Consider the following 26,334-nt stretch of genomic DNA (forward strand, 5'->3'; position numbering starts at 1 on the left):
TAAAATAGTTAAGAGCGGAGACATCACACTGACAACAAAGGTCCGCATAGTTAAAGTGATGGTGTTCCCTGTAGTAACATATGGCTGCGAGAGCTGGACCATAAGGAAGGCTGAGAGAATGAAGATAGATGCTTTGGAACTGTGGTGTTGGAGGAAAATTCTGAGAGTGCCTTGGACTGCAAGAAGATCAAACCAGTCCATCCTCCAGGAAATAAAGCCAGACTGCTCACTTGAGGGAATGATATTAAAGGCCAAACTGAAATACTTTGGCCACATAATGAGAAGATAGGACACCCTGGAGAAGATGCTGATGCTAGGGAGAGCGGAAGGCAAAAGGAAGAGGGGCCGACCAAGGGCAAGGTGGATGGATGATATTCTAGAGGTGACGGACTCGTCCCTGGGGGAGCTGGGGGTGTTGACGACTGACAGGAAGCTCTGGCGTGGGCTGGTTCTTGAAGTCAGGAAGAGTCGGAAGCGACTAAACGAATAAACAACAATGGTAGCTAGAGGAGTATTAATGTATTTCTAATCCTGGCACAACAACATAACAGAATTGGTTAACTCTTTCAAACCCCCACATAAAAAAATCACTGAAAAATGAACAGCAACATACTTAACAACTCCAATAAATCAACTTGTAGTTTTTACAAATGTCCTGTTATCCTAAACATTACTGATTTGCAGAAAGAACAGTTTCTTCATAGCTCCTCCCCAGTTAATCATTCCTGCAGACACCTGGAACTTCAGTATTAGTTTTCAGAAACACCAGAAAGATGTGTATATTTAGACATGGGCAATTATTTGATTGCAAATACAAGGGGATGCAAAGTCCCTAGGCACTGAATTTTGAAAAGTAGTAACTGAACAGATTTTTGGGAGTTCAGCTTTCTTATGGCTCAGAAACTTTTGGTCAGATAAAGCTAATAGTTTACCAAGCCTATGTTTTGGCTGGAATTTTTTTTTTTAAAAACCCCTCTGCTTTCATATTTGAAGTTTATACTGCTGCATTTAGGACCATAAAGATTTTGATTCAACAACATCAATGCTTTTGCTTCTATTCTTAGTACTTTTCCAGTTCTTGAAGTTTTGGTTTTAGTTTCTGCTTAAACAGCATCTTGGAGCCAACCCACCTCATTACAGGACAGGATTTCAATCATAATCAACAGGGAGGCGGGGTTTTTTCTGCCAAGTAGTACGACCCTCATGGCCATGTCCCTTCTCAAGTGGCCACACCCATTTAGCAACACTCTTGTCTCTGCTCATATTGTTCTTTTTTAAAAGAAAGAAGCGATTTAATTCAAGTATTTAGATTTCTAACATAATGATATATTTCCTACCCCACTTAAGTGAGCGCCTCTTTCTTTTGAGAAAGGAAATAGTGAAAACAACACAGGGTAGTTCTGAAAGGGTGGTTGTTGTTGTTAGTTGCTGTTGAGTCGTTTATGACTCACGGCAACCCTATGTATAACAGAACAAAATGCTATTTGGTCTTGTGCCACATGCCTGACTGTTCCAAAGTTGGCATCCCTTGTTGCTGTAATTGTATCAACCCATCGCATTGAAGGTCTTCCTCTTTTCCGTTGGCCCTCGACTTTACCAAACATGATGTCCTTTCCAAGTGATCAGTCTTTCCTGGCGATGTGCCCAAAGTATGAGAGTCTAAGCCTAGTTATCTTTGCTTCTAGGGAACATTCTGGTTGTATTTCTTCTAAAACTGATTTGTTTGCTCTTCTGACAGTCCATGGTATTCTCAATAATCTTCGCCAACACCACACTTCGAGTGCATCAATTCTTCTTCTATCTTCCTTTTTTAATGTCCAACTTTCACAGGCATGTGGCAATTGAGAAGACCATGGTGTGAGTCAGACGCACCTGTGTTTTTAAACTGAAGTCTTTACTTCTGAAAACTTTAGATAGGTCTTTCATGGCAGATTTTCCCAGCGCTGTATGTCGTTTGATTTCTTGGTTACAACTTCCCTTGGCATTGATCATTGATCCAACTAGAATGAAATCATTGACAACTTCAATTTCCTCTTCATTTATTGTGACATTGTTTATTGGTCCATTCGTGAGCATCTTCATCTTCTTCACATTCAGGTGTAGTCGGTATTGCTGACTGCAATCTTTGATCTTCATCAGCAAGTACTTCAAGTCTTCTTCATTTCCAGCAAGCAAAGTTGTATCATCTGCATATCGCAGGTTGTTAATGAGTCTTCCACCAATTCTGATACCCCATTCTTCTTCGTACATTCCTGCTTCTCGAATTATTTGTTCAGTGTACATATTGAATAAGTAGGGGAAAGTATACAACCTTACTGCACACCTTTTCCAATTTTGAACCACTTGGTGTCACTGTTTTCTCATCTAACGACTGCCTCTTGATCTGTGTACAGGTTCTGCATGAGTACAATTAAGTGCTCTGAAATTCCCATTCTTCGTAATATTAGCCATAACTTGTTATGGTCCACACAGCCTTTGCGTAATCAATGAAACAGAGGTAAACATCTTTCTGGTATTCTTTACATTCAGCCAAGATCCATCTGACATCAGCAATGATATCTCTTGTACTGCATCCTCTTCTAAATCCAGCCTGGACTTCTGGTAGTTCTCTATCCATGTAAGGCTGCAAACGTTGTTGAATTATTTTCAGCAAAATTTTGCTAGCATGTGAAATTAATGAAATTGTTCAGTAATTTTCACATTCTCTTTGATCTTTCTTTGGAATGGGTATGAATATGGATCTCTTCCAGTCAGTTGGCCAGGTCGTTGTCTGCCAAACTTCTTGACATAGAAGAGTAAGTGTTTCCACTGCTGCGTCTGATTGTTGAAATATCTCTATTGGTAATCCATCAATTCCTGGAGCCTTGTTTTTCACCAATGCCTTAAGCGCAGCTTGAACTTCTCCCTTCAGTAATATTAATTCAGGTTTAATAGTAATTGCATCCTTTTTGAAAAATGGAAAATGGAGCTTGCCTATTTTTTTAAAAAAATGAGTCCACAGTAGTAGAAATTAGAAAAGCATAACTCACAAAGATATATTTGTGGAAGAATAGTCTTCTTTTACATTCATTATACATCAGGAAAATCTCCTTCCAATAAATTATCATTCTGGAAGACAGTTGACAGAAGAGTCATTTTATTATTTTCAGGTTATATTGTCATGGTTCCTTGCTTACTGATATCTGTATAATGAATTTTAGATAATGGTTTGATTTCAATTTTTATTTGAACAAAAACAATTTAAAAATATTACAAAGTGATTCACTACATTACATTAAATAAATAACAAATGTGAGGAACAATTTTATAAAGGGGTTTAAAGAAGATAAAACTGTTGTGCTAGTTTTTTGTTAAGAGTATTTCTCTGGATTAGGTTGAGTGTCTCTTAATGATGGCTCTGTAAGTGCTTGTCCGCTGATAAGCAGTTACCTGCAAAACAGAAACACTGACATAGAAAAGGTCTATATACCGCGGTAATTCTGCAGTCACCTAAAAACAGATAGTAAGTGTCTCACAGATACCACAAAGAAGGGAAGTGCCATTGTACAGAGCAGGAATCACCACAGAGAAGGCCTTTCCTCATGTGACTGCAGAACGACACTGTAAATCTCTAAGTTACAAGACCTCCTCTAACAATACTAATGATCAGCCAGGTACATACAGTAACAGGAGAGGCTATCTGCAAGATAATTTGCCTTCAAGTTGTGTGTCAAAAAATAAAACCTTGAATCTAGCTCAACAGCTAATTAACAGTCAGTGTAGTTGTTTCACCAAGGTATAATGTGTACATGAGTGTGGTTCCCCACTCAGCAACCTGGCCATCACATACCGCACAATTCACAACTTTTGGATTAAATGCAAGAATTAAATATAAGATTTCAGTTACCCAGGAAAAGAGGTAATTGGTTTACCCAGCCAGGCTGGTAATAAGGACTCCAGGCCAGAGAGGACACTTGGGTCTCCAGTAAAAATGGGAAGCCTAGGAACTTCTCCAAACTATGTGCTGAATATGAGGCAGCAGTGTGGCAACTACCTAAAAAGTAACTTAAGACTGCTTTAAAAGATGTGCAATTGTAAGGAAGAAAAAGAACTTTGTCTAATTATCAGCATAACTTTTTAAGAAAAACAATGCCAACTGAAAAACATTCCAACAGCACTTAGGATGATGAGGGGGTGATCATTATCCTGATCCTAGTGTTGTTTGCATGCATTCCAGCTGACAGGGTCTTTCTTACAATGTTGTCTGGGGTGATGATAACTCTGCTGCTGTCTAGTGGTTATCCAGATTTTTATAGTCCAAGTATGTTACTCCTAGTTTACAGTCAGATGTGGAGAAGGATCACAGATGGGGCCAACAATGCTGGATGCATGAGCAGCCATGAAGAATCCTTAGGACAACATGGAGTCATTCACTTGCAGGTCAGTGGGTGATCACAGCCAGGTCAAGTTTAAAATGACAACTCCAAGTAGCAATGGCAAGAAGCCAAAAGTTGACAGTGATGCATAGAAATGAAAGCTAAAAAAACAGCAGGAAGGTAAAGCAGGAAAGTTCTCAAATATTATTTTTTTCAAAGACATGGTGAGAATATAGGTCCAAGAAGAGTAGATACTAATCACAGTGATTAGGAACAAAATGAAGTACAACATTCCCATTCATCTCTGGAGTCACAGAATATATTTATAATTACTTTGCGCATGCTCCCTGTACATGACAGTCCAAAAATATGCTAAAAGCCCTGTATGCAAAAGATGGTCAACATGAGGCTTTAATGCCCATTCAATTCCATTTCAAAGATACCCATACATTGCTGAGAAAATTCTCCTTGGATAGAGGGATTACAGAAGCTAGAACTCTGAAACCCCAAAATGGAGAAGTTCCAGATTGCCTTTTGGATTCTGCTTCTCACAAAAAAAAATTATCTAATGCATTTCAAACTTGTTGCACCACAAACTGATCTAAACAAAGCTGCAGGTTTCTCCAGATGTCTATTAATAGTTTTCAAGATTTCTGAACTCAGTATATTAAGCGTGATAGGGTCATGGCAATGACCTTGTCTTGGACTAACTCTCAGGAATTTCAAGACCAATGTATTCTACAAAAGAAGAAATTTCATGATGATCTCTATGAAGATCAAAGACCAACATGTTCAGAGGATCAATTCAAAGTTTCTTGACAATCTCTTAGATAAGATACAGATTTGCAAGACTGAACAAGCAGTTGCTGCAGTTCATGCCCTGCAGTTATCAATCCTGAACAAATGAGGAGCTCTATGCAGCTGGAGAACCTCTGGTCACATAATACAGTATTGTAGTGATTTGACAATTTTCCTGGGCAATTCCTCATATATGTATGTATGTATGTATGTATGTATGTATGTATGTATATATATATATATATATATATATATATATATATATTCCATTAAACATTGCAATTCCTCTGAGACCATTACTGAAATATCCTATTGCTAAAAAAGCAAACAACAAAAGAAGTTTATTTGTCATAATTTGTTGTTTATTCGTTTAGTCGCTTCCGACTCTTCCTGACTTCATGGACCAGCCCACGCCAGAGCTTCCTGTCGGTCGTCAACACTCCCAGCTCCCCCAGGGACGAGTCCGTCACCTCTAGAATATCATCCATCCACCTTGCCCTTGGTCAACCCCTCTTCCTTTTGCCCTCCACTCTCCCTAGAAAACTGTAATCCAGTTTTGCTTAAGTCAGCATTCAATGCCTCCTTTTTTGACCACATCTCTGGCAGCCACAGAGAAGACATTCTCAGATGGGAATTAAAAAACAAGCACCACCTGAGAAGCAACATTACAGTACCTAAGTGGTCTGCTGGTGCTTTCTATGCTAGAAAGTTGTCCAGTTTTCTAGCATGGTCTATCTAGCGTGGTTCCAAAGACAATAAACAAATTTGCAGGTGAAAAAGGCATGGAAAACTTTTAAAGTGACCCTTTATCTTCCATAGCTTTCAGGTGCACCCATGCTGCTGAAGCCTAGTCATTTTTTTAAAATAAATTAATTTTATGGTAAAATGTAACCAAACTACAAGAAACAGTATGTGTATGTGTATATACATATAATACAGCAGTGTTAATATGATCAAACACAGCCTCGTGTGGCGCAGAGTGGCAGGCAGCAGTATTGCACCTGAAACTCTCCCCATGACCCGAGTTCGATCCCAGCAGAAGCTGGATTCTCAGGTAGCTGGCTCAGGTCGACTCAGCCTCCCATCTTTCCGGGGTCGGTAAAATGAGCACCCAGCTTGCTGCGGAAGGTGATGACTGGGGAAGGCAATGGCAAACCACCCTGCTATAGTCTGCCAAGGAAACAGCGAAAGCAGCGTCCCCCCAAAGGGCCAGACGTGACTCATTGCTTGCACAGGGGACCTTTCCCCTTCACAATATGATCAAAGAAAAAGTAAATGTATAATAGTGATTTAAATGAAGTGAAACTACAAAAAAGGAGAACAGAGATCCTTATGTACTATTTATTTAAAACTAAACCAGTCCTTTAATATATTAGTTTTTACTCTAGACCATGCAGAAACGTATTGTATAATAGGGGACAACTTTCTAGCATTGAAAGCACTGGAATTCAACAATTTTTCAAGATTTGGTTCCGCTTATTGATTTGATGGGCTGTTATTGCACTCCGTTCACACTCTTGGTCTCGGTACCCTTGGTACGAGAGGCTCCATCTTGCTTTCTTTGCCAGGGTCCAATCCCACCACCACCGCCTCCCGCGGACAACATTCCTGGGTAACTTTTAGTCTCTTTTAAATAATCCTTAAGGATTATTTATGGACAAGTGCTGCTTTTATGGGCAAGTGAACAATGAGATGAAACTCTCCTTCACGCCTTCAGACCCTCTTTCCCACAGACACGTGGGCGAAGGGGCCGTTCGAAGCCACGCGCGCCAAACAGACCTCCGCGCCTGCGGAGCGGGGAGCGGGCAGCAACCACGTGACCCCGAGCGCGTAGCGCCTCCGAGGAGTTCGCCTCCGGGTCCCGTCGACCCTCACTCGCCCCTCCCGCCTGGCTAACGCAGTTCGTTAACGCACGTGACGGGCGTGGGGACGGGCGTGGTCACGCGTTTCTATGTAAGGCGACCGTCGGCTGCGCTCGGCTTCTTCTAGGCGCGGCGGGAGTGGGCGCGGTGCGGCGCAGCCATGTGCTCCACTCTGCCCAGCCCTGGCAGCTCCATCACCTTGCGCGTCTCCTTCGTAGAAGTCCACCCCGAAGCGCCGCTGGTGAGGCTCTGGGGGTTGCCCGGGGAACGCAGAGCGGAGTATCTGCGGCTGATGGAGGACATTCAGGTCAAGGTGGGGCCCCGCTTGGCGAACGCTCCTGGGGACGGCGGAGGCCGAGGGGACGGCGACGGCGAGGCCTTGGCCCTGGGCGACCTGTGTCTGGTGGAGCTGGGCAGGCGGTGGCACCGTTGCCGTATCGTGAGCCGCCGGCCGAAGCCGGGACAAAACTACCGCGTCTTCCTGCTGGACGAGGGCCGTACGGTGAGCGCCAGCTCCTACTACTTGGCGCGGGGCCGCAGCGAGCTCTTCCACTTGCCGTCCGAAGTCATGGGGTGCATCCTTGCGGACCTGCTCCCTCCCGGCAGGCTCGGGGCATCCTTGGCCGCCGCTGCTTGGGGCTCCAAGAGCTTAACTCCCCTAGGATCACAGATACTGAACTTAACCTGGACGGCTGGCGCGATCGAGTTTTTGGGTTTCCTACATGGTAAAGAGGTCTCTGGCCTCATCCGAGAAGTGCTCATCCCACAACGCCTTGTGGTGCTAGAAGTGCCCTGGCTTCTGACACAGATGCGCCATCTTGGGCTTGCGGGCCATGTTGCCTCTACTGCTTTTTGCACGGTGCTGAGCACCACCTTAGGAGGTACTGGGATTGCTTCTGTCCCATTGGAGCCAACTTCTGCTTTGTCCCAGTCCCCAGTCCTTACTTCTGCTGCCCAATCTCAGCAGGGTAGTGTCACAATGGATTTCTTCTATCCTCAACTGGAGTTGAATGTGACTGAGCCTATGGTGGTGACTCAGATCTCTGATCCATATAGAATATATTGCCAACTGCGTAGTCTTTCTAAAGGGATCCAACTACTTTCAGATGCTATGTACCAAGCTTTTGAGGCCTCAAAAGGAAAATATGTAGAAGAGTCTTTACCGACCCCAGGTTATCCCTGTGCGGCCCGAGGCATAGATGGATGCTGGTATCGAGCTTTATTACTAGAAATATACCCTGCAGATGATCTAGAGGATCAGCCAGGGGCAGTGGCTCAAGTGATTTGTGTGGATTATGGCAGGAAAGAGTTTGTGACAAAGAAAAATCTGCGCAACTTGCCTGCTGAATACTTCCGCATGCCAGTAGTGACCTATCCTTGCTCACTGCAAGGTATTACCGATGGAGGCTGTGGCTGGGCCCGTTCACAAATTAGTCAGCTTAAAACATTGCTCTTGGGCAAGGTAGTGAAAGCCCACATTGAAGCTTACTGTCCTTTTGAGCATCTCTATTACATTACCCTTTATGGGGAAGATGGTCTCAACCTTAACTGTCTGTATGGGGTGCAGGCACATTGCCTCACTCAGAGTCTCTTGCACAGTAATCAAGAATACACCTCTGATTTAATGATTGAATCAGAAAGTTTGGGTGTCTCAGTCCAAAAGGAACTTGGTTCTTTGTCAGAAGCAATGCCTGTTATTGCTGCTGCCCCATTTTTCGTTGTGCGTCTGAAGGCGGGTGAGCATCATAATGTTCAGGTGTCATTTCTTAAAGACCCTTCAGAATTCTGGGTGCATTTGCAGGAACATCAACAGCCACTTTGTCACCTAAAGCGGAACTTAAGTGACTTTTATTCTCAGAGTAAGAAACTAGAGGGTATTCTACTTGAGCCCAAGGTAGGATCTCTTTGCTGTGTCATGTTGAAGGAGAACTCTTACCATCGTGCCCTTGTTACTAAAGTTCAAGGAAAAGGAATTGTAGTGTTTTTGGTGGATCGGGGAAACACTGAAATAGTTGATGTGTATAGGGTGAAGGAGTTGCTTCCCCAATTCAAAGAGCTTCCTGCTGTGGCAGTCCGGTGTGCACTGGCTGATCCTTTCCCAGATTGGTCATGGAACCAAGAAGCTGTTGATTATTTTAGGAAATCTGTGCTAAACAAAGAGCTGATGATCAAAGTTCTAGGCATGCAAGGAGATGTTTATATAGTTGAACTTTTTGATAATTCTCTGGAGGGAGAAAAAAATTTGGGTAAAATCATATCCCAGAGAAAGTACACCAAGCATCATGAAGTACTAGAAACTCTTCACACAATATCAAATGAGCTATTGACAGGGGATCCTGAAGGCAAGCCAATGGGGTTAAGGCCTGTGAAAATAACATCAACAACAGATGAAGTAGAACACCCACAAAAACATGATTCTTCAGCCTCTTGCACAGTTGAAGTTTTGATAACCAAACATCACTCGAGTGAGGGAGCTTTTTATGCTGCATCAGCTTTGGGTGGCAGAGAAGATTTATCATGTGAGATGCAGAAGTACTCTGAAATAAAGGCAGGTGAAGGACAGCTTGAATTTGGAAGTACGGTTAAAGTGCTTGTAACACACATAGAAAATCCTAGTCATTTCTGGTGTCGATTATTAAAGAATTCCTATGAACTGAAGATACTTACGGCTAAAATTCAGGATTATTGCATTCATTCAGCAGAGCCCCATGATTGGCCAAATCCTGTATGTTTGGCTAAGTGTTCTGAGGATAAAAAATGGTACAGAGCTCTTATAATTAATAAGGTTCATAATGCAGAAGAGGTTGAAGTCGCTTATGTTGATTATGGAAATAAAGAGCATGTATCACTGAAAAATGTTCGTGCAACTAAAGCAGAATTTCTGAAGCTAGAAGCTCAAGCTTTCAGATGTAGCCTTTACAACTTAATTCAGCCAAAAAATCCAAACCCTTTTGTTTGGGATAAAAAAGCCACTGAAGCTTTTCATGAATTTGTGGATTCAGCATCTAAATTGGAACTAAAGTGTACTATATTTGCTTTAGCAGCATTAAACAGTAGAGATCTTTTTAATATTGTTGACCTAATTACCCCTTTTGAAAGTGCTTGCCATTTTTTAATAAGAAAGGGTCTAGCCACATTTGTACAGACAGAGAAACCTTTGGTATCATCAGTTCATCTGCTTTCATACTATTATTCAATGCACAATATCAAAATAGGAAATGAAGAGGTGGTTTATGTCACACATGTTAATAGTCCCTGTCTCTTTTTCTGCCAACTTGCTAGGAATGCAGATGCTCTTGAAAAGTTAACTAGTAACATTAGTAAACTAAGCAAAATGTGGAACAATTTGCAAACTTCACATACTCCTAGAAATTTGTATCTTGCGAAGTATATTGATGACTGCTGGTATAGGGCAGTAGTGACTTCAAAAAATGATACCAAAGAAGTTTTTTTTGTAGACTTTGGGAATTCACAGTTGTTAAAAAATGAAGACCTGATTGTAGTACCAGATGATGCTTATGAGTTAATAGTTTTGCCTATGCAGGCTATAAAATGTTCTCTGTCTGATATTGTTGATCCATCAAAAGGTGCTGTTGAGTGGTTTGAAAAGGCAGTGTTAGATAAGCCCTTAAAAGCTTTGATTGTAGCAAAAGATCCTGATGGAAAATTGATAATTGAACTATATGATGGTAAAATACAGATCAATGCAAAACTGAAACAAAGTTTAGGTTTGCAGGCTCATAAAGAGATTACCAGACACACAGAAAACAACACTGTGTCTTCTAGATACTCACTTAATAGGGAAGAAAACAGTGAAAAGGGGCTAGCTTTGGTAGACTTTGTCAAACCTGTTCTTGAGAGCAAGACTAAATATAGTGCTGGTTTTGGAGAAACGTGCCAGTTACCGCAGGAAACTAAAAAAGAGGTAGCAAGAAAGTTCCTAGGAGTCACAGAAAGACTTAGCAAAAGTAATGATGTGGCAGATAGGAAAGACAGGCATTGTGTAGCCCTTCTTAAGAAAGAGGAGAGATGTGATATTAGAGATAAATCTGAACCTATAACATATTCTTCACCTAAAAATATATGTGAACTACCTCAAAAAAACATAAAGCCTGGTCTTAAATCTTTAGTGTATGTTTCTCACATAAATAATCTTTCTGATTTTTATGTACAGTTAGTAGAAGATGAGCCTTTCCTTGATGGTATTTCAGAGAAAATTAACAGCAATAAAACAGTTTCAAGTTTAGCGGGGCAACGGCTTCATGTAGGAGGTTTAATATCTGCAATTTTTTTAGAAGATGGCTTGTGGTATCGAGCTGCAATTATTAAAGAGCCAACTAGTGAATTGGTAGATGTACAGTATATTGATTATGGCAATACTGCAGTAGTTAGCATCCATAAAACATGCAGACTTGTTGAAGACTGTTTATCTTTCCCTGTGATGAGTATCCATTGTACACTGAGCAGTATTAAGACAGCAGAGATTCCAGAATGGACACAGGAAGCAGTGCAGTTTTTTTCCCAAAGGACAAATGAGATTCAAATGAACAGTCAATTTGTTGAGAAAGTAGACGGCAAATGGGAAATAATTCTCAGTGATGGAAAGGGTGATAAAATGGTTGATATAATGAATAGTTGCCTTGCATATCAAAAATCTCTCCTGATAGAGACAGCCAATAAAGGAGAAAATGAGACTGGCAGAGTAAACCTATGTGAAGGTATTCTTTCTGATGAGCACAGTAAACTTTCAGCTAGCAAATCATTTCTCTGGAAGACACCTAAAGTAGGTCAAACTATAAAAGCCTTTTCATTAGTTCCAAAGAGCCCAGAATATTTTTGGTGTCAGTTTGTTGAAAATGATACTAGTTCAATTGAAATAAAGCTTCAGGAAGCTGGAGAACATGCAAGAATCCACACTGATGATATTAAAAATGGCTGTCCTTGTCTAGCAAAATCTAGTGAAGATTATTTATTTCACCGAGCAGTTGTTAGGTATATAGAGGGAAACGCCTTGACAGTAATTGATATTGATTATGGAACTGAGAAGTTTGTCAGTATAGAAGTGATCAGGCAAATTCCTGATGAACTATTAATAATCCCACCACAAGCATTTTTGTGTTGTCTCTTTGGCTTTAATTCTGAAAAAGGTTCATGGGCTGAAGGAATAAATAAAATTTTCTGTGATATGATAGCTGATCTTCCATTAGAGGTTACAGTCATGGACAAACTGAACTATGGTTCTTTTGAAATTCCCTTGTTTGTAGTTAAATTAGAATGTCAAAAGATAAGCATCAATGAACAAATGAAACACTTTTGGAAACACAATGTTGAAAATGGTGATTCAACTATGGCAAATGTTTACAACCTAGAAGAGCAGATTGGAAATGCAGAGGAAGAGAATTCAAAAACTGTACTATTTGAAACTGAAACATCTCTGTGTACAATAATGACTCCAAAAGATACTAGTGTTTTGGAAGATGTATTCCCTTCACAGCCATCCAAATATCAACATAACCACCGCTTTATCACCCATGAAGTATTTGATTCAGGGAATCAGCAGACTACATTTGATAGATTTACTAATGAAACAAACTATTCTGCACCAGGAAAAGGAAAAAATATAGCAGGTTCTATGGATCTTTCTGAAATACAGGTTTCTACTTGTAAAATTGAGGTGTTAGAATATGATCCACTTGAATCTCAGGGAGGAGCAGAAGACAAAGAAATACTAATACTAGATTCTCCTGAAGTTCAGTTGCCTTTGGATGATACACAGAGCTTGTCAGACTTGGTGCATTTTGAAGTGCTTCCACCATTAAATATTGCAAAGAACATGGCAGAACTAGAGACATTAAAAATGCCCTTGTTTGAAGACACTCTAGAGCCAGAGACAATGGAAATAAAAACTTACTACAGTGAATCACAAAAGAGGTCGGAATTGTGTTTACTTGAAGCACAACATGTGGAAGGACAGTCAGCACACAAAGTAGAAGAGAATGCTTCACTAATGAATGAACATTTAACATTAGAGGTGATGGCACCTGAAGTGTTTCCTTTACTGACTGACAAAGCCAGCGATAATACGCTGCTTTTACAACAGCCTGCTTTGTCTGTTCCTGCAGATAATGAAATCCAGTCATCTTTTTCAGAAACTAAAGTTAAACCACAAGAATTCTGTTCCGTTGAAGGCCTTGTTGAAGAGTGTAAACTGGGAAAAAGTGACAAAAATCCCAATTTCGCTGATGGGCAAACTCTGTTAGGAAAAAATTACGGAGAAATGCAGATGAGCGCGCCTGAAAGTTTTAAAGAGAATATTTTTGTTGAAAAGGATTCTTTAACAAATATACAACTAGATGAAGTGAGAGTAAAATCCTTAATACGTGATAAAGGTAAGGCATTAATGTAGAACCTTGAATGGCAAAGTTGATTTGAGCTTACACACTATCAGTTTTCTGAGCATCTGCAGGATAAAATCACTTGGATCCGGTCTAAGTTGGACTCCATGCGCAAAGCAGGGTCTGTGGAGATGCCGAGGGAACGTTTTAGCCTTGTTATCTGGGAGCAGTTTGATCCTGTTGGACCCGAGGAAGTGGACAGGATCCTCCAGATTGTGAATGCCACCACCTGTCACTTAGATCCATGCCCCTCCTGGCTGGTGAAGGCAGCTCAGGAGGTGACATGTGGTTGGGTCCAAGCAATGGTAAGTACATCCTTGAGTGAGGGGGTGTTCCCGGTTGCCTTTAAAGAGGCACTGGTACACCCCCTCCTCAAGAAGCCATTGCTGGACCCAACTGTGCTGGCCAATTTTCGTCCAGTCTCCCACCTCCCCTTTTTAGGGAAGGTGGTTGAGAAGGTGGTGGCGTTGCAACTCCAGAGGGTCCTGGATGAAACGGATTATCTGGACCCCTTCCAGTCAGGTTTCAGGCCAGGATATGGGACAGAAACTGCATTGGTCTCACGGATGATCTCTGGCGGGAGCAGGATGGAGGCAGTGCATCCATCCTTGCTCTCCTTGACCTCTCAGTGGCTTTCGATACCATCAATCATGGTATCCTTTTGGGACGGCTCAGGGAGTTGGGGGTGGGCGGCATAGTTCTGCGCTGGTTCACCTCCTTCCTCCAGGTCCGGTCCCAGTTGGTGGTGATAAGAGAGGAGAGATCCAACCCTCGACCCCTCCATTGTGGGGTGCTGCAGGGTTCGGTTCTCTCTCTTATTTAACATCTACATGAAACCACTGGGTGAGATCATCCGTCACCACGGCATGAGGTATCATCAGTATGCTGATGATACCCAGTTATACATCTCCATCCCGGGTGAGGTAAGTGATGCAGTGACTGCCTTTTCTCAGTGCCTGGGGGCTATGGGGGTCTGGATGGGGAACAACAGGCTTCAACTGAACCCTGGTAAGACGGAGTGGCTGTGGATTGATGGTGCTTCATCTTCTGGGAAATTGTCATCCTTAGTTCTGGATGGGGTTGCACTGCCCCAGACAGACTCAGTGCGTAATCTGAGGTTCTCCTGGACTCACGACTCCTGCTCAAAGAGCAGGTGGCAGTCGTGGCCAGGAGGGCCTTTGCGCAACTTCAGGTTGTGCGCCAGTTACGCCCGTTCCTGGAACGAGAAGCCCTCCGAACAGTCACACCCTGGTCATCTCCCATATAGACTACTGCAATGCGCTCTACATGGGGCTACCCTTGAAGAGTATCTGGAAGCTTCAGCTGGTCCAGAATGCAGCCGCGCGGGCTATTTTTGGTGCCCCTACGTTGGTACATATAACACCATTGCTGCACAAGCTGCACTGGGTGCCAGTTTGCTTCCGGGTCCAATTCAAGGTGTTGGTTATCACCTTTAAAGCCCTACATGGCATGGGGCCAGGTTACCTGGGGGACTGTCTCATCTCCATTACATCGGCCCGCCCCACCCAATCATCCAGAGAGGGCATGCTGCGAACCCCTTCCATAAGAATTTCATCTGGCAGCGTCCAGGAAACGGGCCTTCTCTGTAGTGGCCCCCCCCTTTGGAACATCTTGCCCCCGGAGGTGAGGCACACCCCTTCACTCCTGACCTTCCAGAAGGCCCTGAAGACCTGGTTCTGCTGTCTCGCCTGGGGCGGGAAAGTGAATAACCATTCTTGAGGGTGGCTCGCACCCTAGAGTCCCTCCCACCAGCCTGGATTTTATATCTATCTTGGATTCTATATTTATTTACTGTATTTTATAATAATTGTTTTTATGAGATGTTAATGTTTATATTTGGAGCCTGATTTTATTGTAAACTGCCCAGAGTCCCTCTTTTGGGAGAGATGGGCGGTGGCTAAATTTGAATAATAAATAAATAAAATAAATCTTGTTCTGTTGGCAAGTTCAGCTAGGCAAGGTTACTGGAAAAAGCCATTGGGACAAATGATACTGGGCAGCAAAATGATTGCAACTTAATTTCTAGGAGAGGGGGTTGCAATTATTTTTCAAAAGCTCTATTATGAGAGATTACGTATAGACTATAAACTATTTTATATTATATTTATAACTATTTATATTAAAAATTTTCCCCTTACAAAGCATAGCTCTCATTTGAGAATGTGGTAGAGTCCAGCTGAAGAATTATGATTAACTAGATCCATTTCACCTGGGAGATACGAAGTTGAATCTACTTTGCCTTTGTGAATGAAAATTCCCCTAGACCTCTCAGTGACTTTAGTACTAACAGCCATGTTACCTTTCTGGGCTCTCTTTTCCTGTCTCTCCTATCTGGTGGTGCTTCAAAAAAGGAAAAAGGCTCGCCACATTGGGTGCCACCTTGTACCATGTATTCAGGAAGAGCGCCAGTATATTTGCATGGTTATCTCTAGGGTGAAAATAGAACCGTTCCTAAAATAGTAAGACCTGGGAATGGGACCTGCACAGTTAAATCAGACAATTGCTGCATAGTTTGTATAAGGCTATGCTTAAGAGTGTCAGAAATATAAATGTCTGCTGTCCAGTGAATGATACTGTATTGGAATTTTGTTATTCAAGTGTTAAAAAGCTGCAGTGGTTGTCACTTGCTTTTCCAACAGTTTAGTATTTTTAACATGGAAGTCCTAAATTTACAACATTAACTATTTCTATTTCAGTATAAACCTGGCCAGTCATCAGTCAGCAAAACAGCCCCTTCTAAAGATACCTACATGTTCAGAGGTCTGTCAGTCGTGAAGGAAGGACATTCTGTGTTGGTCCCAAGCTATGGGATGCCCTCGGGAATTCTGTTAGGTTCCCAGTCATTCATCTTTTAGGAATGAACATACTTCACCCAAGATTGTGTTGGTGATATTTAGGATTTCTTTTAAAAAATATTGTTAAATTATAGTTTATGCTAGATTCCTAGCTGTCTTATGTGACCTGTGGGCAGAAAGACAGTATACATTTTAAAAAATTAATTAAAAACCAACAGTAACAATGCAGCAGAATAGTAACTAGATGGCTCTTGAAAAGCAGAGGGACTCTCCTTCCTAGATGCTATTATGAAAAAGATTCACTATTTCTACATATTACTACTGATAAAAGTGGAACTTGTAATAACATCACTCCATTTGAAGAACTGAATTTTTAAATAGCTGCCAAGTCATTGATACTGGCTACCAATTTGCTTCTGGGCTCAAATTCAAAGTAGTGTTAATTTTCTTTAGATTTGAGCCAAGAACCAAAATGATTGATATTGCAATTGAATTTAAAAGGTATTGCATTAAGTAGCAGCTCTGTTTGATCCTTCTGGAATACAATGTTCTAACTGAAAAATATAGGTACTTTCCAAAAATAGTTTTCATGTAATGAAATGGCTAAAAGCATGTGGCTTTATCTAGGTTGTCGTCTTGCAGTGTCATCACAGATGATACACCAGACTGAACAAAATAAATTCCTTACTATGGCAAAAACTGGTAGCCCAGTCCTAGAACTGGGCAATACTAGTTGAGATTGCCAGTGAACTGCAGCTGCCAATCCCATTGCCTCATCTATAGTGTATAGATTGAATAACAATGTAAACAAACAATGTATTATTTCTTGCAGAAAAAAAGGAAACTATTTGCAACTTAATGGGATTTGATATTGGTTCCCAGTGCATGGTATGGTCAGGTATTCAGTGGTACAAGGCTGAGATTTTAGATATATCTGCTGAAGGTACAAAGGTAAGGAGTCTTGAATGTATTAGGTAAGTGTGCTTGTTCATGTTACTTTAATAGTGCTTCTACTATATAAATGAATCCCTTACTGTTTTCTAGAAGTATTAATATCTAAACCTTATGTTATTTATAAATAAAGGTTTTGAATCTTTCAAACGGAAATGAGGAGATAGTCAATCCTATACATGTTTGGAATGGGATTCCTGAATTGGATTCCAATCTTACTCAGGTATATTTTCCAAAAGAGTAAAAAAGCAATTTTGTGTTTTATTTATTTATTGTTCAAATTTAGTCACTGCCCATCTCACTCAGGGAGTGACTCTGGGCGGTTTACAATAAAACAAGAATAAAATACCAGTTAAAATACAATAAAACAATACAAAATGCAGTAAAAACAATCATCTTAAGTAAATAATATATTCCAAGGGAATAGATGGTAAAAAATTCTTAAATTAATGTATGGGAGCATCATCAGGGTGCTAACCACCCGCAGGGTTGGTTACCCCTTCTGCCCCATGCGAGATGAGATGGCAGAGCCAGGTCTTCACCCCTTTCTGGAAGGCCAGGAGAGTGGGGGCCTGCCTCACCTCTGGGGGAAGAATAATTCCCTTCTCACCCATATGGGTGGTATGTATCTTCCTCAACCTCGGATCCTCTGTCAGAGGACTGGGAGTTTGAGGGTTCTGCATGATATCTTAGCTGTTCCTAGCATTGCATTCTTCTGGACAGAGAGCTCTGATGTTGCTCCTGGGATCTGTTGGAGCCACTTTCCCAGCTTAGGAGTCACAGCCCCAAGTGCCCCTACCACCACTGGGACCACTTTGGCCTTCACTTTCCACATCCTCTCTAGTTCTTCAGGCCATGGTACTTCTCCAGCTTCTCATACTTGTTCTTCCTGATGTTGCTGTCACTTGGCACCGCTACATCCATCACCACCGCTGTCTTCTGGTCCTTGTCTATTACCACAGTGTCCAGTTGATTGGCCAGTACCTGCCTGTCTGTCTGGATCTGGAAGTCCCACAGGATTGATGGATGGATGGATGGAGAGAGAGATATATACATACATACATACATACACACACACATACATACGTACGTACTCATTCCTCCTATTAGCCATGAGAATTGTTTTTAAAAAATCACATAAACAACAAAAAAATTAAGAGTAAACCTAGTTAGTGAAAAACTAAAATGGCTACTGTAAAGAAATTGGGAAAAAATACTGAATGAAGAGGAATTTTTCATAAAATCCTGTGCAGAAATTGAGGTATCTTAATTCATGTAAGGAGCATGTGCTTGCGCTTGCTGCTGCTTCATCAGTTCCTCACCCCCCATGTTTTTTGAGCAGTAAGGTCTAACAGGTTCTAACATTGGTAGCCAGCTTGTGTGTTTTTAAAATAAGCCCTTTCTTAATAAAGCAGATTGTGAATCTAACAGGGATTTAGGTTTTGGCTAGTTTATTTTTTCAAGAAAGTGGTTTCATCAAAGCCTTTATGGTAGCAACAATATCTCTTTAACGCATGCACATACACACACACAAGTGCACAGCTTAACATTGCAACTGTGCTGTGCAGGGAAACAAAGCCTAAATCTCTCTCCAGCTGCATTCCTGATGAAGCCGCCTGCAGTGGTGCAGTTAAGGTAGGAGATAGGGATGGGGGTGGCATTAACAAGAACTTTCAGCAACTAGCTGCCATGGTGTGCAGGCATTGGAAAAGAAGTAACTTTGGTTGGAATCAGTACTGAAAGAGTTAAACTGTCCCATTTCTCATGATGCATTCCAGTCCTGATACTTAGTCTTAAAACAAAATTAATGATTAAAAGAATATTCTGCAACCATTATTCCCCATCCCCCCATGCTGTTTTCTGATAAGAAATGCTAAATAATAGTTCAGTTCTGGAATAGAAGCCTAAGAAGAAGATACAGAGTGTTTTGGACATATTACATACCGAGCAAGTAACACAGTTTAAAAACAGTGAATCTTGAATGAATGAAAATAAATAACTAGCAGAAACCTAAAATCTGTTAGATTCACAATCTGCTTTACTAAGGAAGGGCTAATTTTTAAAAACACACAAGCTGGCTACCAATGTTAAAACCTTTTAGACCTTACTGCTCAAAAAACATGGGGGTGAGGAACTGATGAATCCAGCAGTAAACATGCGGTACTCATAGAGTATTGTTTTTTGTAAGCTGTTCTAGAAATTACTTTTCTTTTTCTTCTTAGATAATGTCCAAGAACGAAACGGATACCTTGCATTCTGAGCCAGCAGCTATCCTGGCAGTTGAAGGTAGGATATAAAATTCAGGCAAATGTTAATTTGTGCTATACTACTCTGTACCTTTTCTGTGTGTACTACTTCATTCAGTCCGTGGATCGTTACTCTTTTTCAAGTTTACGTTCTTTCCCACTCAACATAAAATACAAGTAGATCATTTCTAATTTTTCAGAATTTATGAGAGCGGAAATAAGTTGTGTATATATTCTACAGCATGATTTAAGTTGTAACAGTTCTCAGCTGAGTAGAAATGTTGCCAATTTCATAAAGAACAATGTTCAGCCCCACATCTCCCTTTATAATATTGCAGACAGGCCTGGTTTGCTCCAAAAGAAACCTACCCCAGCTATCCTGTATATTTGAAACTGCCTTCCCAAAGCTGCATGCAATTTCTTCTTAAAATTCTCCTTTCTTTTTCATATTTCTTCTTTTTCATATTTCATATATTTCTCCTCTTCCTTAGCAGTGGGCAGCTAGTGTCTTGCAGGCTGCGTGCAGTTCTGTAGCATCCCTTTTGCTATCCTAGAGTAGATGGATCCCATATTTCCAGGGAATTGGATTGTGAGTTTATTGGTGGTTTGGAGGGTTTAAGGGCTAAAGCAGGTACCAAACCCTACAGTCCAAGCCTTCATCCCAAATTAGGATGTTGATTTTTTTCCCATTTTGGGGTGATTAAGGCATTTTCAGAAGAAGTCCAGTCCCTGGCTACAAGAAAGTGCTCTTTCCTGCCCTAGCATGATCCCTAGGGCAGTGTCTGCAGGCTGCCCTTTCTAGCCATGAAATAGCCACTGCATGATCTTACAAAAGCTTCTTGACAATGTTGTAATCTCAGGAAGTTTGGTGCTGGTTGCAAAATGGCACAGCAACAGTCAACTGTTTTCCTACAGCTGTGAGAACTCAGGAGAGCAAATAGTGACAGTGAGAAGAGGGAAACCTCAAATCAGCAACTGAGACAACTGAGAGTTTGCACTTGAACCTTGTATTCAAAGCTGAGAGCTTTCTCTGTTTTGTAACTGGCTGTTCCCCAGCTCATTCCTGTGGCAGCCATTTTGTGGTACTGCCCAGGGCTCCCCCCCCCCCTTCAATCAAAGTTGAAGGTGCCTGCAGTTTTATTTGACACATAATTGAGCCCGAGCATGTGCCATTTAACAGTTGCATATTGGTTATTTTAGTTTCTATTTCCTTTCCTACTGTTTCCCCCATGTTTGAATTTTCAACTCTCAGGGCAGGGATCTGTATTCCATAAAGCGCTATATGCATATTGATGGCATTTAATTATGATTAATTCATAAATATGCCAATTTATGCTATTGCAATGTAAATTAAAATAATTATGATGTAGTAATGATCAAGAGATTAGATGGCCAGACAGATTTCAAGAGAATACGGTTAGCTAAGGGTTTCTGCCAAATACTTGGATTTCAGATCCCCTCCACTCCAGCCAGTATTCATTCGTTCGTTCGTTCGTTCATTCATTCATTCATTCATTCATTCGATTTCTATAGCTGCCCATCTCAACAAGGACTGGAGATTGTAGTTTAAAAACTGGTTGTTAACTGGTTGTTTACTCTGACTAAGAAGAGGCTATTACTCATGGTAGTTATATGAATTCTCTGGGCTTACTGATAGTATCACTCTCAATATCAGTTTGTGTGATAAAAGTGGTCTGCTCTTTTACCAACAGCCAAATCACAAAGAAGCAAGGGTAAGAAAAGGCTGAGGGCTGAAAGGGAGCTCTCTGTTCACTACCAGTCCCACTTTCCCTGGTACCCTACATTAACAGAATCTCTTCCAAATTAGTTTTGATGACTCTTACAGTTCCTTGAAAGTTTACTGGATTTCCTCCTGGATAGGAAAGCTTTCCAATCAGTAAATGGGTTTGTCAAAAATACCTCGGTGTGACTGATCTTACATTGTGACATGTGGTTGCAAAGGACTGTATTATAGATTGCAGTCTTTGTTGACTGGTGCTCCAGATGAATTCAGTGTATAACTCAGTGCCCTAAATCTTGCAGTGTGCAAGTTTCTCAGCAGATTAATTGATTGGGAAAGCTTCCTTGAAGACAGCAAGTATCTTGAAAAACATTGTTTCTGAGAGTTGTTGGAAAATTAAATGTGGATTCCAGATAGAACCTCTTGGACTTTGAAGAACTAAACCATTCAATATGTATTTTGGACGAAATGTTAGAATACAGGTAGTCCTTGAGTTACATACATTCATTCGGCAACCATTCAAACTTACGACATCACTGAACGAATGGTGGTAGTGACTGGTCCTCAAAGTTCCAACCGTTGCAGTGCTCCCGTGGTCATGTGATCAAAATTTGGGTGCTTGGCAACCAGCCCACATTTATGAACATTGCAGCATCCCACAGTCACATTCTCCTGCCTTGTGTGAACTGCCTCTGCTACAACTCCCCCCACCCATCTTCCCCCCATCTCTGCCCTTGTGGCTGTCCTGTCCTCTGCTGCCTATCCCCACTGCCGCCGCCACTCCCCACTGAGCTTCGCTGTCATCTTCCTCCCACTGCTGGCCCAGGATCCAGGCACTGGGCAAGGGCACAGCCCCAGAACATGCACAGCAGGGTGGTGGAGCCTCATCTGCCAAAGGGAGTTCACCAGGCCTGGCAGGGAGCAGGCAGGGCATTGGTGTGGGCGGAGGAGCCCCACATTCCACTGCTGGCATGAGGAGTGACAGTCTTCAGACCGTGGAGAGCACAGGAGAGGCTGACGTGCGGCACACTCCACTTATGGGCGAAGCAGGAGAGGCAGTGGCAGCTCCCCAGGCAAAGGTGGCAGCTGTGCAGAAGGTGCTGTTTGGGATGGTGGCTGAAGCAGAGGGATGAGGGCTTCCTGGAGGCACAGTGTGTGCTCTGCAGTCACGTTGGAAGCTGCTGGCCCCTCATAAGGCCTTACAGGAGGAAGGCTGGGCCAAGCAAGTAGAAGGCCTGTGGGTAGGCTCTGTCGGCGCTGGGCTCGCCTCCCCCCTCGCTGAAGCCCACTGGTCGATTCTCCAGGAGCACTTCCGATGCAAGCTGCAGAGAGTGCCCAGCGCCTGGATCCCAGGCCAGCAGCAGGAGGAGGAAGATGCCAACGGTCAGCTGGCAGCGGCAGGGTTAGGCAGTAGAGTGCAGGGCAGCCGAAAGGGCAGAGATGGGGGGGAGATAGGCAGGTGGGGGGAGTTGAGAGTTGAAGCAGAGGCAGTTCATGCAGGGCAGGAGAAGCGTGAAGTCCTCAACTAATGGCTCCGTGGTCCTCCAACCCCAACCAGGACTGCTGGAACTGTTGTTGCTAATGGCGCAATCACATGGTGTTTTGCTTAATGATCACTTTGCTTAGTGACAGAAAATCGGATCATAACTTGAGAACTACTTGTAATAGTACAAATATACTTACCTTTTATTAACCAGAATTAATAAAAGGCTTAGCTATCATGATGCTTCCTTTTTCAGAAGAACATTGTCATTTATTGGACTTGGTCACATGAATTAAATCCTTTTACAACTTGAGCAAGAAGTGAGGAAATAATATGACTTAGGCATGGTTCATTAGTGTGACACAGGAAAGTGAGGAAATCCGCTTGGAATTTTAATTATTTAACCCATGTGCAAACATCTGTGGTTGTTTTAAATCAACTAACTTTTATCTCTTATAGTGGAAGAAATGACTCGTGATTCAGATGACAGTACCAATCCTTTTGAGTTGTGACAGCACTGAGAGTACAGCTGAGCAGCGCTAAATCATTTTACATTCAAATTTTCTGTAACTGAATGCAAGAGTTTTAACAGGCATGCCCTGTCCAAACCAGTAGAGCTTGTAGGAGTTGTTCTTTTTTTTTTACTTCTATCCTGCAAGAATGTTTGCCATTGCTTTGTATGATGCACCTTGTTAAGATTCAGGAGCAAGGTTTTAGACCTGTATTGCTGTTCAGTGTCTTGAAAGTCAAAGAAAGTTTAAACCTTGGAGCTAATTGGGAGGGGGGAGTTACGTATTTGTTCATACTTTGAGTTTACTTCCATTAAAATAGCTTTAAAAATGATGTTGCTATATGGGAAGGTTTTGTGTCTCAATTTCCTTTTTGTGAATGAACAAATAAAACACTGAATTTATTCATCCTGTTGTTTCATATTCTTGCATTTGGAAAATCTGTGACCTTAGTAATGAGTTTGACCATATACTGAATTTTTTCCATCATCCTGATCTGTGCTTTTGTAATTTTAAATATGGTAGTAGAGAGCTCCATCTTTTCAGGGAACCTGTGTTAAACATTAAACATCTACAACTTAAAATTTCCGTTTTAGATCCTCAGTATGAGAGCATAGAATTTTTCTTTCCTACTAGCGTTTTCCTGCAGGTGCAGGGTCCACTTTTCAGATCAACTGAATGTTGACCCGTTGGTTGCGACAAGAGTTGACCTTGCCGCCTGAGCCTGATGTCATGGGCTGAGAGAAAGGGACCGGCCAAGGCCACCCAACCGGCTCTCATGCCTGAGGCGGGACTAGAACTCTTGGTCTCCTGGTTTCTAGCCCGTTGCCTTAACCACTAGACCACACTGGGTCTCATAAAATGGTTTTCCAAATAGTTAACCCAGCATAAGTATTCCTGGGGTAGGACTGAGAAACAGAGGATGCTTTTCAGTCATGGTAACAGTGTCAGAACCTCCAACACAGATTTGATGTACCACCAAAGCTTTGATAATAAGAGCTTAGAAAGATAACTGGTTGGGATTACAGGCTATAGTAAAATTACTACACAACTAGTTGCCAGTTTTAAACATATTTTTTGAGTTTCATTTATATGCTAAAGGTAAAGGTAAAGGTTTCCCTTGACGTAAAGTCCAGTCGAATCCGACTCTAGGGGGCGGTGCTCATCTCCGTTTCTAAGCCTTGGAGCCGGCGTTGTCATAGACACTTCCGGGTCATGTGGCCAGCATGACGACTCGGAACGCCATTACCTTCCCGCCGAAGCGGTACCTATTGATCTACTCACATTGGCATGTTTTCGAACTGCTAGGTGAGCAGGAGCTGGGACGAGCAACGGGAGCTCACCCCGCCGCGCGGTTTCGAACCGCCGACCTTCCGATCGACAGCTCAGCGGTTTAACCCGCAGCGCCACCGCGTCCCTTCTCATTTATATGCTACTTTCCATAAAAAATACTGTTCAAAAACACATTTAAGAAATCAGTAGAAGCATCCAAGCCTTTGACCTGAATCCTATTCCAAAGGGTAACTCTTCCCTTGAACATACTGTCAGCTGACTTCCAAAACTAGCTTTTACCTAAATTCTAGCCTTTGGAAAAGGGGAAAACAGTATCAGCAAAACAGTGGTTGCATTCACATGACATGCCAAGTATGCTTACTGCTAACTATGATGGGAAACTTAATTTATCAGTCTCTTACATGATCCTGGCTCCTTTTTTGACAGCCAGATCTGGGTTTTTCCCCCTACTTTAGGGGATGGGAAGAAGCCAGAAATGGCCTGATCAGAATCAAAGCTGGTACCTCTGGGATGGGAGAAGGCTAACCCTGCACTCACTCAGTCCTTTCATTTTCAGAACAACCCCTACAGTGGTGGGAGGGGGCAAAAGTGTGAAGGCGGTAGCGATGCTACTGCAGAAGTACCTTCTTTTTGAAGATGTCCTCTATCCTGTTTCACCATCCTGAATGACGGATAGCTGCTTAGCCAAACTGAAACTTGCTGTATTATGTGCCCAAATAATTGAACTAGAATCCTTTTACCTTACTCCAGCTGGTATTCTACACCACTGTACTGTTACATGGATACCAGGTATCCTTTTGGATTCCCAGTGACAAACATATAGGTCTTAAATGTCAGCAGAAATAAACCTCATACCAATACTTGATTTTAACTTGCTTCCAACAAAAACGAATATTTCTATCCTATGAATTTGCAGTATGAAAAACTGAAATATATATATGCACCATATAGTTGAGGTACTGGCAATATGGGATGTGGGGGAGAGTGGATAATTATATATTCAGAAATCAAAGTGCATTAAATACGGAAGCTCTTTCTGTTGGTTATAATTCCCATTGGTTATGGCACAACAAGGACACAATTATTGGACAGTCTGATTAATGGCATATACCATACTTGTATTTTGGTTGCTGAAGTAATGCAAAAAGAACCCTAGGGCCCATCTTGGTATAGAGTGGTACATGGGCATATTTTGTTACCTGGATGCGTAACAGGCATGTTATTTCCCTAAGGTACTTTGGTTCATTAAGCCATACCAATAACAGCTCAATTTACCCTGTCCAATACCACTAACTCATGACTTCTAAAAGTAACAGTAATTTCAGCTCAGGAGGAGGACTGGAGATCCCACTGTGAGGAAGGCAAAAACCTTACCCTACTGGGATCAAATAGACATGCAAATAAACTAATTTCCTAGTCCCATCAATTGGTGGCCCAAATGTATCCAATACCAGATGGCAATTTACGTTCAGGGTGAGTAAGTGAAAAGCAGATAATGGCTATTATGCTGCTGCAGGACCAACCTCTACTTTAAAATACAGGAGTAAACCAGGAGGTTATCTCTGGTCTCTCCTAACATCCCACTCTCAGAAGCTAGCTAGCTTTACTGATCAATTTCTGGGAACTGCAATACCAGCCCCTCTAGAAATCCCACACATTTTTTTATTTGCAGGGATAGTAACACTGTCAGACTGTCAGCTTTTGAAAATGCATATAGTGGTAGGAATATCATGTCTGAATCATATCTACCAATAAAAGACATTTTAGTAACTGATGTTTACTTAGTTCCTTTCTTTGTTCCTTTTATATTAGAAAGCAACTCAGAAAGTTTCAACTTAAAAATACTGACATTTTAACTGTGTACAGGTTTTTGTTGTTTATTCGT

General features: G+C 41.8%; 1 protein-coding gene across 2 annotated transcripts; it reads left to right on the plus strand.

The window, feature by feature from the left end:
- Nucleotides 1-7,167: 7,167 nt before the first annotated feature.
- Nucleotides 7,168-23,561, plus strand: TDRD6 (tudor domain containing 6). 2 transcript variants are annotated; one of them, XM_063317574.1, is made up of 5 exons: nucleotides 7,168-13,404; nucleotides 17,059-17,177; nucleotides 17,311-17,400; nucleotides 19,400-19,463; nucleotides 23,107-23,561. In XM_063317574.1, the coding sequence occupies exons 1-5, from the start codon at nucleotides 7,176-7,178 to the stop codon at nucleotides 23,157-23,159; spliced, it is 6,555 nt and encodes a 2,184-aa protein (XP_063173644.1). In that variant the 5' UTR covers nucleotides 7,168-7,175; the 3' UTR covers nucleotides 23,160-23,561. The 2 variants fall into 2 exon arrangements, with proteins under 2 accessions (XP_063173644.1, XP_063173652.1); XM_063317582.1 differs by lacking the exon at nucleotides 7,168-13,404 and having other exon boundaries at nucleotides 16,330-17,177.
- The last annotated feature ends 2,773 nt before the right edge of the window (nucleotides 23,562-26,334 follow it).

This window comes from Candoia aspera, chromosome 1 (assembly GCF_035149785.1).
Source record: "Candoia aspera isolate rCanAsp1 chromosome 1, rCanAsp1.hap2, whole genome shotgun sequence".
NCBI classification, from domain to species: Eukaryota; Metazoa; Chordata; class Lepidosauria; order Squamata; family Boidae; genus Candoia; species Candoia aspera.